The 13594-nt window shown below is 45.4% G+C and overlaps 1 protein-coding gene across 2 annotated transcripts in view; it reads right to left on the reverse strand.

Moving 5' to 3' along the window:
- The window catches only part of rdgB (retinal degeneration B), a 56364-nt gene extending 45766 nt beyond the window's left edge, over window positions 1–10598 (reverse strand). Inside the window, exons 1-5 of one of the 2 annotated variants that reach the window (XM_077654097.1) lie at window positions 10228–10598; window positions 7347–7479; window positions 5896–6099; window positions 3903–4163; window positions 1221–1423 (exon numbers count right to left, since the gene is read on the reverse strand). In XM_077654097.1, the coding sequence (XP_077510223.1) occupies window positions 1221–1423; window positions 3903–4163; window positions 5896–6099; window positions 7347–7479; window positions 10228–10305 (879 nt within the window). In that variant the 5' untranslated portion in view covers window positions 10306–10598. The remainder of the gene's footprint in view (window positions 1–1220; window positions 1424–3902; window positions 4164–5895; window positions 6100–7346; window positions 7480–10227) is intronic. The other variant, XM_077654096.1, reaches the window with a different exon arrangement.
- Window positions 10599–13594: the final 2996 nt, after the last annotated feature.

A 13594-nucleotide genomic window follows, 5' to 3' on the forward strand; every position in this document is an offset into this window, starting at 1 on the left:
TATATGGCTAAAAAAATTTTGGCTTTCGCTCGTGCTTTTCAAACATTGCGTGTCTTCGGTAGGTGCACTGCAATGCTACCACTTGACATCACTACACAACGCATACGCCACGTTACCTTATTTTGCAGCCCATGCTACGGGCTGCTCACTGCTTCAGAGCCATGTTCTTACCTCAAAAAGCTTAATTTTGAAAATCCCGGCTCAACTTTGCTGAAACAGCCTGTATGTCCAGCAATGCTCTGAACACAAAAGCATGTTTCCTTCTCCAAGACTGCCTGCAGTTACCCCTTAAATTCCCAGTTATTTTGCATTTGACAGCACCACTCCATAGCCCAATGGACACAATAAATTTCACATTCAACAGCTGTGTACGACAACGACAGAGCAAGAACACGCGAGAATACTATCCCCTGATGTGGCTTATGCTAGAGCACAAACACTTTAGCTTACCACCACTTGCACGTTAATGCCATGTGGTGGTTTGAAAGTCTCATATGCCAGATTTCATACAGTGCTGACATATCCTGCAAAGCGCTTGTTTGGTGTAGTTGAGTATGTGCCGAGACTTTAAGGGCACACTGAGGATAAATAGAAATTCGTCTGTATCAATAAGCTACTGCATTCTAATCACAAAGAGACCACTCTCACTGAAAACGGAGCTTTTACGAGCTAGAAAATTACAAAAAACGAAATAGAGGTGTCGTTATCACTACCCGATTTCGCAAATAAAATGCGCACACCGACACCAATCGTTAGGTGTGGATTCACTTCAAAATGGTGGCAACCCAAACTTTCTGGCAAGAATATCACAGGTTTGAATCAATTGGCGGAAGGACTTTCATATCAAATATTCTCGATGACAAATGCATCTTCTGCTGCCGGAAAAATGTCAACAGAGCCAGAACAATAATTTCATGGATCGACAGTTTGGTTTGCTTTAGCTTTCACAGCACGGTCCAACTGTGCAAGAAGTTCGTATTCTGTGGCACCATGTACTGCTCCCACCAGCAGCTTCATTGGTGCTTCTTACATATGCCATTACACAGTAATCTATTTGTGCTCACACCACTGGTATGGTTGTACAACTGTAATATTTTTGCTCAATATTCGACACATACTGGGTGCAAGGATGGATGGGGTGCAGAGGCAATGTGAGGAGGTGAAAGCAGGGTGGCGTTGGAGCTGTGGCGTGTTTAGGAGGGGAAGGCAGCAGCGCCCACCTTGGGGATGGATGCGGCTGAGCAGGAGTGGGCCAGGGCCTCTTCCTCGTCCCCTTCGCTTGACTGGTCGGCGGCCATCTTGCGCGCCAGGGCTTCCTGTGTCTCGCGCTCAATCTGCCGAATGTCCTCCATGGTAAGCCCCACCCACTCGTCCTGCCAGGCCCATGCCTGCCGATGTGCTCGCAGCATCGTCTTGCGAAGTGCTACGCCACGCACAGAGGAGAACGAGGTGGGGCATGGGTGAGACGTGAGGTCCATCGGCAAAGTTTGTGTGAAAAACCAGCATGTTCTACACGCAAAGTGTACAGTGCGACCTCTTTTATCCCACTACGCCGCACAAAATTACAAAGGCCTCAAAAGAGCATAGGCCCTCTGGAAGGAACATTTGTAGTTTCTTCTGACCGGTAACTCAGCAACTGTATGCGCAACCATGTGTCGTTGTCAAAAGACAACTTACACATAAGTGCCCAGCACCAAACACAAGCATTGCAAGCGAGAGGGAGGGGTGAAAGCCTCTTCCTCTTAATTTGATGCTACATGTCAATGTAAGAAAGATAAAACAATGCTGCACCAAGTTGCACTGCAATGTCTCCACACATTTGCTGCTTCTCACTAACGGAAGGGAGTTCGAATTATTGAATGACACAGAAAAAAACTCGTAACAACTGCTTGCATCATGGTAAACTTATTTGGCAAAAGACTGGGCAACGGTTGCTTGTTTTGAGATGAAAACTGTGTGACAATGAGTATTCTTAGAGGTACAGCCCCACCACTACTGTGTTGCACATATCACAAGCGGCAGCATCGTGTGTAAGGAGGCTGCACTGCACAATTTGCTAATGGCACATGACAAGTGCGCAGTTTTGTCGCACTGGAAAAACGCAACTACGCGTACTTCTAAAAACAGTCAGCGGCGCCGAAGCAGCGAGAAAAAAAATGGGGATAGAAAAGGCTAGCAAGACAAGCCAATCAGCGCCCAAACGGCGTGCAGACGGTCTCGGTTGGCAGGCTGATGTGGGCTGGCATGAAGCTCAGGAAACCGAAATCGAAACTAAGAGGTGTGACTGTTCTTCAAGATGGGGCCATCCGTTTGTCGTCATGCCTGCTACTGCACGCATGTCAGAGGCGCGCGAGTGATTCTGAGCATGGAATTCAGGTTTGGGTAGGGTTATCTGAACGACCGCTTGCCAGGCCAGGCATATCTGGACACGGTCTCCCTTCAGGAGCCCATTCGAATTTACCGGTGCGAGACCCATAGCATCCCAATTAGGGAGCATGCGACACCATAGACTTACATGGGTGCTGGCCAGGACTGCGCCGGCAGTTCGAATTAACGAGCTTTTATCTAAGAAATTTCTTTTGAGGATGACACCGAGGTGACGTAATGATGCCACTGAGTTTCAGTGCAAGCCAGGGCATTGCAAGCAATGCTAGGCTACAAAGAAGCCTTCCACGAACTTCGGATTCATAACATCAAGGTCAAGTCATTGCAGCTGGCTCAGACTGTATCATGCTGACATGCCGCATTCTCTAATTGGTGAAACTACCCTTGGATCCCCGGTTAGTAGAGTTGCAAGATTTTTTTGTGAAGAACAAGATTATGGCTGCGAAACCCTACCCTGTCCCTTCCTGCCATACTGCTAGGCAGCGATAGAGGTAGGAACTCTAAATTGTGCAAAATGGCTGTATTGAATTGTGTACTATAACCGCTCAGAAAACCTGCACCAACACAAAATTATTTTCTGATTCAGGCTTAATTTGCTGAAAGGTAGTGCTGGGAAGATATCTGTAATGAACCTGTTTTACCAAATAACTTTCTGTCTCAGCTCAAATCCAACAAATAACAGTAAACACTTATACATGCTCATCACTGTGGTCAAGTGTTACATGCATGGAAAGAAAAAAAGTATAACAAACCCCTTCAGCACAGCTGTAAAGGAAGGCGATACAGCTCTTTCAAATTTTCACAGTCGAAGAAAATTTTCTTCTAATCTAGGGTTGAACCAAGGTCCATCACCAGACTAGGACAACAATCCTAGCAGATGTGTTCACCCTTTCAGGCACTATTGATTGTACTCAAGCCTTAAGAAAGCCAATTCGTTAGTTTTCCAACAAAAAAAAGACAGTAATGGTTAATTCTTTATAAGCTTGCAAAAAATTTCTTACTAAGTGCCGAAATAGTTGGACACTTCGATATTAAAATACCAGAATTTGTGAAATGAACCCCACAGAGATAATAAAATTATTTTTTTTTGTCAAGGATACGCATGATGTAAGAAATTCAGAAAAAAAAAATGAAATTAGTACTAGAGGCAAAATCTGTGTGCAAAAAAATGGTGGAGGACATGCTCTTGTGCTCACTGTTTAGGAAAAATCACACAGTTTGCAATATGGAGGGTGCTAAATTCACCTGAAACAAATAAATTGCTGCTAGGTGCAGCAGAATTGAAAAAAAAAAAGTTTCATATTTGTGATGTAAAACAACTGAGTACAATTTGTCCTGAAGTGATAAACCAAATGGATAATGGAGAGCAAGCATAGTGAGATCGAATTGATCAACAACTAAAAGCAGGAAGTTATACGTAACTATGCCTAACAGTAAAAAACTTGACACAATCTTGGTGGATTCCACTGAAAACCTCGAACGAATACCACGACGTTATTTAGAAAAGGGCGACTCACCAACATCATGGATGAACTTCTCAATCTTGCTCTGCATACCCCAGTAACGAAATTCAACCCTGCAGAGCTTGTAAGCACACATGATAGTCCCATCACCATGCGGGGGCGCTGGTGTCCCAAGCTGTCGGTGGTCCAGGTAGGCCTGGATCCAGTCATCATCCAGAGGACCCCGTGAGGTCTTCTGAGACACGTAAATCTTGGGGTCCTCCTCACGCACATAGTCCGAACCAGTCAGCTGGTCCCGAACTACATCGATGACATCTGCGAATTCATTGTTGATTTCATTGTTCTTTAAGTTTCTGTGGTACAAAAAAGAACTTTCAAGCAAAAATGTATGCTTTGTTAGCAACAAAATTTTTTCCCGGTCAAAAAGCTTGTCACATGTCAACCGCAGACATCAGAAGACTCCCACAAAAAAGAGCAAAGAAAACAAATCTTGGTAAAGAATAGAGGACTGTGAGGCTTCACTTCAAGAACGATATAAATTATTATAAATCCATCTAGAAGAGTACTAAATAAAAAAGTAAGCCCTGTCACTTACATTCTCACATGAGGTATCTGAAGATGCAACAAGTTCAGTCACAAACCGGATGTCACTCACATCACTCACACTTAGAAACATTTTACTTCAGGACTATCCCCATTCACGTGTTCAACAAGTCCATTGTTTCCCAATTCTCACCCAAATTCTGAAGTGGTGTTCTTATAGGTGAAAGCATTGTACCCTCTTTACACACACAAGAGTATAGAACTTGCTCCCAAGAGGTAGGAACAGATGTCTAGGGAGTAGACAAATACAACTAGTAATCAAAACTAATATTTTTATAACACGTTTAGCAAAACTAAGGAAGTTGAAGTGGCTGCATTTCGAGGAATGAAAGAAATCACACTGTAAACATGGAAACGTCTTGCTGCAATTGCTGATGACTGCATTAGTAGCGAATCTGATAATGATACACGAAGTAAATGAAAGGTGTTCTTACTCATAGGGAATGCAGAAAAAGCTGACATTTGGTAGTAGATCAACATAGTCAGGACACGGAACTTGCACAGCTTACAGCTCCAATGCAACACTGCACACAGCCTTTGAAAGTGCCCAAAATGTGCTAACATACTGCAGGGCATTAAACACTTTAGCCACCAAATTAGTTCCCAAAAAACATACCAAAATTGGTAAATTTTCTTAGGTAGTCATTTTAATTTTTAGTTTTTTCCATGTAATTCTGATTCTGAAAATATATTATTTCACTCGTTTCTGGCTAGAATTAAAATAAAAAATTTTAAAAGAAAAAGCTGCTCTTGAGGGCGGCTTTCCCTCAGTGCATGCAATAGTAATGGGTTACAATGGACAGAAATGAGCCGTATTTATTTGATCCGATATGCTGCAATACACAGCAAAGTGCATAGACATTGCTTCGGCCAAACACAAACAAGATTTTATCATTATTAATTAACGGGCACTGCTCAGCATGCCACCATCGTTGCCACTGCTCTCGTCATCATCTGAAGCAGTCTCCAGTTCACAAATGCAGTCAGAGTCACTGTCATAAAAAAATTCTAAATCGCCAGCAATGCTGCTGTCAGAACCACTCGAAGAAGTAGCTCTTCTTTTTTCAGGACATCGCCGCCACTGGCATTCTTCATGTGTGGCGCCATTAAAACTTGACTGCTGTCATGTTTAAAATAAGCGTTAAAGGCGCGAAACACGTCTTTTTTTTTTTTACAACTACCACCCTCTAGTGTTGAAAATTGTAAGCTATGCAGTTGCCTGCCTTAACATGTCTTTGGAGGCGGAAGCAGCACAACACTGGACCGGATGAGCGTAACTCGTCATTGGTGATATTGGTACATTCTCCAACGACAAGTACAACTCGGCGTTGGTGGTTAAAGGGTTAAATACAGGGATCAAGAGAGAGAAATGTATACATAGCATAAAATAGACAAAAGCACACAAGAATGCAAAAGAAATGACATGTATTGAGGAGCTTCTTACCGACTTGCAAGTTCCGCAGTTCTGCTCCTGACAGCTCGAACACATTTTCCTGTTCTCCAGCATCAGCAAAGTATTTGGTCTCAATCTCGAGGTAGAAACGCTCAATGAATGGGCATGTGTAGCGAGTCTTGGTGTACGGGTATGCATTCCAGGCCTCCTCTTCGACAGTCAGAGCTGATTTTGGGAGAAGTGCTTTGAACCAACCTGAAAATAAAATCCACATGCATGGGTAAGGGTGAAAAAGGTAGCCATAGTACAAAGCTGCAAGGCAAAAAGAATACCATCAGAGAGCAACAGCTAATCTCAAGGGAAGAAATCACCACAAAATACATATACCTCTCACCTGCTTAGTTCCATGATCAATTAAATTGGTTGTTGGGGAAAGAAAATGGCGCAGTACCTGTCTCACACCTCACCTGAACTGCCCTAAGGGGAGGGATAAAGGAGGGACTGAGAGAAGAAAGGAAGGAAGAGGTGCCGTAGTGGAGGGCTCCAGAATAATTTCGACCACCTGGGGATCTTTAACATGCACTGACATTGCACAGCACACGGGCGCTTTTGCATTTTGCCTTCATCGAAACACGGCCGCCAGAGTGCCAAACGCAAAGGTGCCCGTGTGCTGCGCGATGCCAGTGCACGTCAAAGATCCATTCCTTTATGTTTTCAGAGTAACAGGTTACACGTGCAGGTGCAGAGACATTATGGGACTTCAATTCGCCCCTTCAAAGCAAGTCATCCAAATTCAAAGGAGACCAAAAATTTGTTAAAATTATACAGTTTGAATCAAGGAGGTCATTTTTGGCATACCTACTTGATGTCGATTAGACCAAGATGTTTTTCAATAAACTGGATGTTAAAATTATGCAAGTTTGAAATAACGAAAGTTCACTAAGCATGGTTTATTTCAACCTTGATTTAACACCTGCTTCAGACCAAGATCATTCTGTCTCAAGACAAAAATGCAGTCTCACCACAAGAAAAATGTTTATGGCTATGTTACTGCCTGTAAGGTGTTTGGTAGATTAGTGAGTATTTATCCCGAATCAGCACTTATTCCCACTGGTCCTGCTTTGTAGTCAATACTGGTGAAGAACACTTCTGTACCAACATCGGTTACTGATTAGTGCAAATAGCATCAGCAGCAACGACCAGCAGGCAACATTACCAATGGCACAAGAAATACAAAAAAACACAAAATAATAAATTAGCACTGAAACCAAAAAGGAGCTATGTTGACATCGGGGCTGCTTTGGCAAATGAGCACCAGCACACACTTTATTTGCCCACAACCCAATCCACCTCAACAACCCAAGAAAACAGAACAGCAGTTGGAATTATTAACACTGTAAGCTCTGTGCTATAGTCAAGACTTGCACCAAAGTTGAGAAAGCTATTTGTGATTTACGACAAGTCAAGAGGTGCACGAGAAACAAGGTCATGATGTGACCGACCTGGCAAGTGGCTGCCAATGTGGTAAATCTTGTGGGTGTACTGGCCCGAACCTCCCGGCCCATCGGTGTAAGGCTCGTTCACCAAAATTTCAACACCGCTGCCGACTCCTTTGCTTTCTTCACGGCTCTTTTTCTGCAAGGTACGACATTAAAAACACACTGCTGGTGAGGTGGGGCCGTAGACTGATCAGGGGCAGATTTATGGGTGACTAGATCTAAGAGTGGGCGGTTGAGGAGGGGTGATCCTATTCACACGATGTATTTCTTGGACTTTATTCATTAGAAAAATTGGGTTTTTCATCGTTTCTCTGTCAAAAATTTCTCAATGAGGAGGGCGGGGGGCGCCCACTCCATATAAATCCGGCACTGGCATACATAGCATAGGTTCTACGAGAATGTTTTCTGAGTAAAATAGGGTCTCTCAGAATCGACGACGCATAGCACACAGTGTAACAGTATATGCAAGTGTAATGACAATAAAAATCCTTAAGAAAGCTCAGTGAAGAGCTGCAACAGAAGGAAAAACTAAATCCAATTTTTTGGGAATGAAAGAGCAACAGACCCAGCCAAAACCAGTCATAGTAAGCGATACAATACGACAACATGCTGGAGAGGTGACCAGTTGTTTGAAGCTTATGTGCTTTTTCATGGGCAGAGGATGACTTTTTGGTGCTGTTCATTCTCTTCAATATCACCTCGCTTCCTGCTGACCTAAACTCAAAAGCAGTCAGCTGTCCATTCAACTCCTATGCTTCAAAACTTCCTGAGAATAAAGCATATTAATAGTGAGGAAAAAAAAGTTGTGTACTACAAAATTATTCTCAGTAAATGAATCACTAATAATCAATGCACAGCATTACAGCATTCACAATAAATTTTAGTCTGTTTCTCAGAAGTCTCTTCAGTTTTGCAATCGTGGGCCCATTACCATATTCCAGAGTACTTATTTGTACTAAAAATAACTACATTTTTAACAGTTGCTCAGTGTCACATTATACAACATGAGTAACTTCTGAAAACAATTGCCACAGAAAGAACAGATATATTTCTAATCACACATTTACGTAGAATTCAGCCTTGACAATCCCTTTCATTAGCTTTATAATTATAACCTCATCATCTCAAAACAATTGCACTAAAACATATATGAATATCACACAGATTCCACAGTCAGCTCACTGCAAATCCAACATGCATGCACTGCTATATTTGTGACGCAAAGAGCACCACATTTAAAGTATTAATATTTCATTGAAAGAACTAAATTCTCTAAATTGCAACACCACTAATATATATATTACCTTCTCTAAATAACCAAGCCGTGACAGCGTTATATTCAAACCTCCTTAGTGCAAAGAGCCTGGACAATCTTAGCATACAAATTTAACGTAGCTGACCAGAATTTGTAAAAGTGCATTGCAGTACGTAGCTTATAACTTAATGCCACCCAACTATGCAAAGGAAATATCTCGCTTTTACTTATGCAAAGAACATTCACACTTCCACCATCAAGCACATGAATGCCCCAAGCAACCGCCTGACCCCACTTCCTTCTTCAGATTCTAAAAATACGTCTGTTTAGATTTGAAAGCCCGCGAGGGCCGCGCACTATTTTCTGCCACAGTAAACTTCCCGGACTTCTGGTACGTTTCATTGGTGGCAGCGGAATGAAAAGGAAGGGATAGCTAGGAGCTAGGGCTGTGCGTCACGGGCCCTACATGTCTACGACTCTCGAGCGTGTCTTATCAGCATAGGGTCCGGACCATTCCCATGTTTACATTATCTCGGCCGACTTGGCTCAGAGCAGGCCTTGTCTTTTCACGAGGCGATCTGCCACAGACAAGACTCCTGTTTTGAACAACCCCGCTGCAGCGCCTGCCCTTGGTGAACACTTGTGCAGATGCCCTAAAAGATAGCCATCTCGGAATGTGGCTTTAACATGTACCCAAGGTCAAGGCCTGAAATATTTCTAAAGGCCGTGGCATTTGCAGCGCGCTAAGACGCATATACACACGTTTTAGTATGCGTATACTGTACGCGCTGAAATAAATTGCGTTAAACAACACAGCAGCTGCAACCGACTCACTCGCTAGATCAAAATAATTAAGACAAAGTGCTCTACAAATCGGCGAAAGCTTTCGCAGTACTGTGCTCAGAAACAACAAGCGCGGCGTTCTTGATTTCTTATTTTCCAAAAGCTAGCGGGACAACAAGTCTCCAAGAATCAATTAACGTACAGAATAAAACCACAAGAAGAACATGGGAGCAAAACCGCTACATCACGGAGAACACATTCATTCAGGCCGAGCGGAAATGCCGCTCCGTCACTTGACAGCTCGAGCGAGCCTTTTCATACGTAGCGCGGAGCCGTGTCGGCACCAACCGCGCAGCGCCGAGGTTACAACTGACTGCCTCGAATAGAAAAGGCAGAGCGCCGTGTCCTTCGATGCTGTCAGACACCGAAGGAGGCTTACATAAGATCTACGAGCGAGATCGCCCGTGTGGAGCTGCCGCAGACCGGCGCCGCGTCGATGAGTGCGATAACGAAACCTATACCTCTGCGCTTTCGATTCACGCACGCACGCACGCTTCGGTAAGCGCACACCTTGTTATCATCAACGCAGCTCGTCTTCGCTATCAAAACGAAAAGTGGAAGCGCAAAACCTCCGGAGTTGATATCCAAGACGGCGGTAATTAATGGTACCTAACACCACACCACGTAACTAGGCGACCAATGCCAAGCCATGAGGCCCGTTATACTGCAGTCGGTGTCTTTAGGCGCGGACATCGGCGGCGCAGGGCTTCAACCTGTCGCACCGCGCAGACTTCGCTAGCCAGGGTAGGAGAGAGGCGAAAAGAAGCCGGGAAACACCACACTCACGGCGATCATGTAGAGCTGCGCCACCCGGTACTCTTCGACCGACAGGGGCAGCGGGATCCTGTATTCCTTGAGCAACATGTTGGGCTGCGCTCGACCGCCGACGGTGTCGAGCGGCGCCCGAAATCGAAAGGGCTCACGGATGCTATTCAGGCGGTCTCTGGAATCCGCAAACGGTCGCCGGCTTGCGCAGCGGGTCGCCCATATCCGTCGCCGTTGCCCGGACCACCCAGTGACGGGGCCAGCACTACACGGGCGGCGGTGACCGTAGCATCTTTCCGCACGGCGAACAGACAAGCCAGCGTACAACACGGCCTGGCTCGCGAAACCGCCGATGCACGGCTTGTTTGGCTGCTCGCCGCCACTGCTGCTGCTGCTGCTGCTGCGATGGCTGCGACATCTGTTTACAAGAGACTCCGCGTGATGGGGCCACCATCGTGAGACGATGACGTCATAGGAACGTAGTAAGTGACGTCGGTCCGGATTCTCGGCGGAAAGGTTGCCGCGCTGCAACGAACGATGGCTCGGCGACGCTTCGATATGTTTGCTTCGCGCCCTTTGTGCGTCCCAGTTTTCATTTCTCCTTTCTCTTATTCGCTGTGAGTGACACGAGCTGTTCACTTCATTTCCGTGCAGCCGCTGTTTTCCTACCTTTCCCTGCCATTTGTTCATTTTGTAGGAATGTCATCCTCACTGGAAAACATGCGCACTTCCGAGTTCGCTTCGCGGTGGCAAAGGGGTAAAGTGTGTTGTCCGACTCAAAGCGCGCCTGACATTTTCGGATACCTCCAGCTGAACTAAGCGGGTGAAGGAGAGGCGCTGAGAATGACATGAGCGCCACCGGCTTTTGACCTATTCGGCAGCATGCCTCGCTCAGGCGCACCTGCTCCTGTGATTAATTCCGGCGCCAGCAGCAGCACCTAGCGAGAGAGAGCATCGGAAAGGAGGAAAGAAAGCAAAACATCCCAGAGCACTGGAAGGCGGCAGCGTCCTTTCAGAGGCCATCTCTCTGCAAAAACGAGGCGCATACAAAGCTCGTTATTACCGCGCGCAAGGCATCAGAAAGGTCTATAGGATCGAGAAATTTGCTCTCAACATTCGTGCCCGCAATAGCATGACAATTAATTTTCATGCTTGCACTTTATCTGACGATCGACATCTCTAGATGTTCACCAGGAAGAACATCAATGCGTGGCATTTCACAGTGCATGCAAACGGCACCAAGAAAAAAAAAAGGGGGGGGGGGGGGGGGGGCAACGATTGCATGAGCTAGCAAAATCGAATTGCGCTGTATTTTTATTCGCTTTTTCTATTCTCACAAGCAACCCTGGTACATGGCGGTAATTTCAGCGCCGCAGTGCGCAAAAGACGGCAACAGACAAGGAGTGTTACCTTAATTATAATCGTCCTCACAAGTATTAAAGCTAGGTCACGGAGAGGTGAAAAGAAAGAGAGCTTGCACAGATATTGCAACGCAAAAGCAATTACTCGGCGCAAGAAACGGGAAGGTAAATCCTGTTTGACTGTGGGAAGCCATTCTATGCCCTGGACAAGGTAGCACTGTCGGCCTTCTCAGGCCAGTGGCAGGAACCTGTTAGGTTTCAATCACTAGAGAGTCGAGCGAAGATGCATGCCGACTATAGTTTCGCAAAGCTACTCACCACCAATAACAGCAATGACATGAAAAAGTTGCAATTGCAAGGAGTCTTCTGAAGAGACAGAGAGGGAGAAGAACAGGAGAGAAGGACGTGTAGCAAGGACATAAACAGAAAGAGAAGCTCCAGTCCGGGATAAGGTTTCCGCAAAGATGGCTTCGCCGCTCCGCAACACTGCCCAACAGAAAAGCAACTTTTCCAAGTCGTCTGGAATGAGCTGATGTCCGCGGCGCTTATGTCGTCGGCGCCCACCGGCTCAAGACTGGATGAAGTACGCTTGCATTCGGTTGACTGCAGCGACGACAGGTCCAGCTCTCGGCACTCGATCACATATATAGTTCGCGTGTCTCAACCTTGGGCATGTACTATTATTATTTATGAATTTCGACTTTCCTCCAAAACGATACAAATGAAGCTTGTGGCCATTTAATTGTTGGGCCAATGACTGAGATTTCGCGGGCACCTTCATAGAGCGAGAAAAAGCAGATACGTAATAGATGGACAGTTAGAAACTATTCAGTTGGACGTTTCGCGGACTGTTCTACAACTTTCTCATTGGACTTTTTCGCCTATCTTCGTTGCTTGAGAAGTTGGTTAATTAAGTTGGTGTCATACTTGCAACACACACACACACACACACACACACACACACACACACACACACACACACACACACACACACACACACACACACACACACACACACACACACACACACACACACACACACACACACACACACACACACACACACACACACACACACACACACTAATATAAACAGGGAGCCCCAGCTACCTTTAGCCAGGGTTTAAAGATATGCCGCGGCATTCTAAGACGACGCCACCAAATGCATGTTGCTGGCTGTTGTATGGAGAAACTCACACTAATTTTGCATTGGGATTAATTGCATAATTAGTCGAGATTAATTAACCAACTTCGCAAGCAACGAAGATAGGCGAAAAAGTCAAATGAGAAAGTTGTAGAACAGTCCGCGAAACGTCCAACTGAACAGTTTCTAACTGTCCATCTATTACGTATCTACTTTTTCTCGCTCTATGAAGATACTCGCGAAATTTAAAAAAAAAAACCACGTGACATGCCCGCTTGCGCGCCGCGATTGCAGTGCCCTCAAACGTTCCGTGTAGGAACGAACAGAACATTTAGCCCGGTGTGCTGCCGCTTTAAAAGGTGACAAGGCAGCGACGCAGCTGCTGGCTGTGCGGTACAGGCAAGCCGTATGCTTCGGCGCTTGATAGCGACAAGCAGACACAGTCCTTATCGCTTGCGCTCGCGTAAATCGCACAGCCAGCGCCTGCGTCGCAGCCCTGTCACCTTTTAAAGCGGCAGCACACCGGGCTAAATGATCTGTTCGTTCCTGCGCGGAACGTTTGAGAACACTGCAATCGCGGCGCGCAAGCGGGCATGTCACGTGGTTTTTTTTTTTAATTTCGCGGGCACCTTCTTAGAGCGAGAAAAAGCAGATACGTAATAGTTGGAGAGTTAGAAACTGTTCAGTTGGACGTTTCGCGGACCGTTCTACAACTTTCTCATTTGACTTTTTCGCCTATCTTCGTTGCTTGCGAAGTTGGTTAATTAATCTCGACTAATTATGCAGTTAAGCACAATACGAAAAATAGTGTGAGTTGCTCCATACAACAGCCAGCAACATGCGTTTGGTCGCGTCGTCTTAGAGCGCCGCGGCATATTTTTAA

The sequence above is a fragment of the Amblyomma americanum genome, chromosome 2 (assembly GCF_052857255.1).
Source record: "Amblyomma americanum isolate KBUSLIRL-KWMA chromosome 2, ASM5285725v1, whole genome shotgun sequence".
Taxonomy (NCBI): Eukaryota; Metazoa; Arthropoda; class Arachnida; order Ixodida; family Ixodidae; genus Amblyomma; species Amblyomma americanum.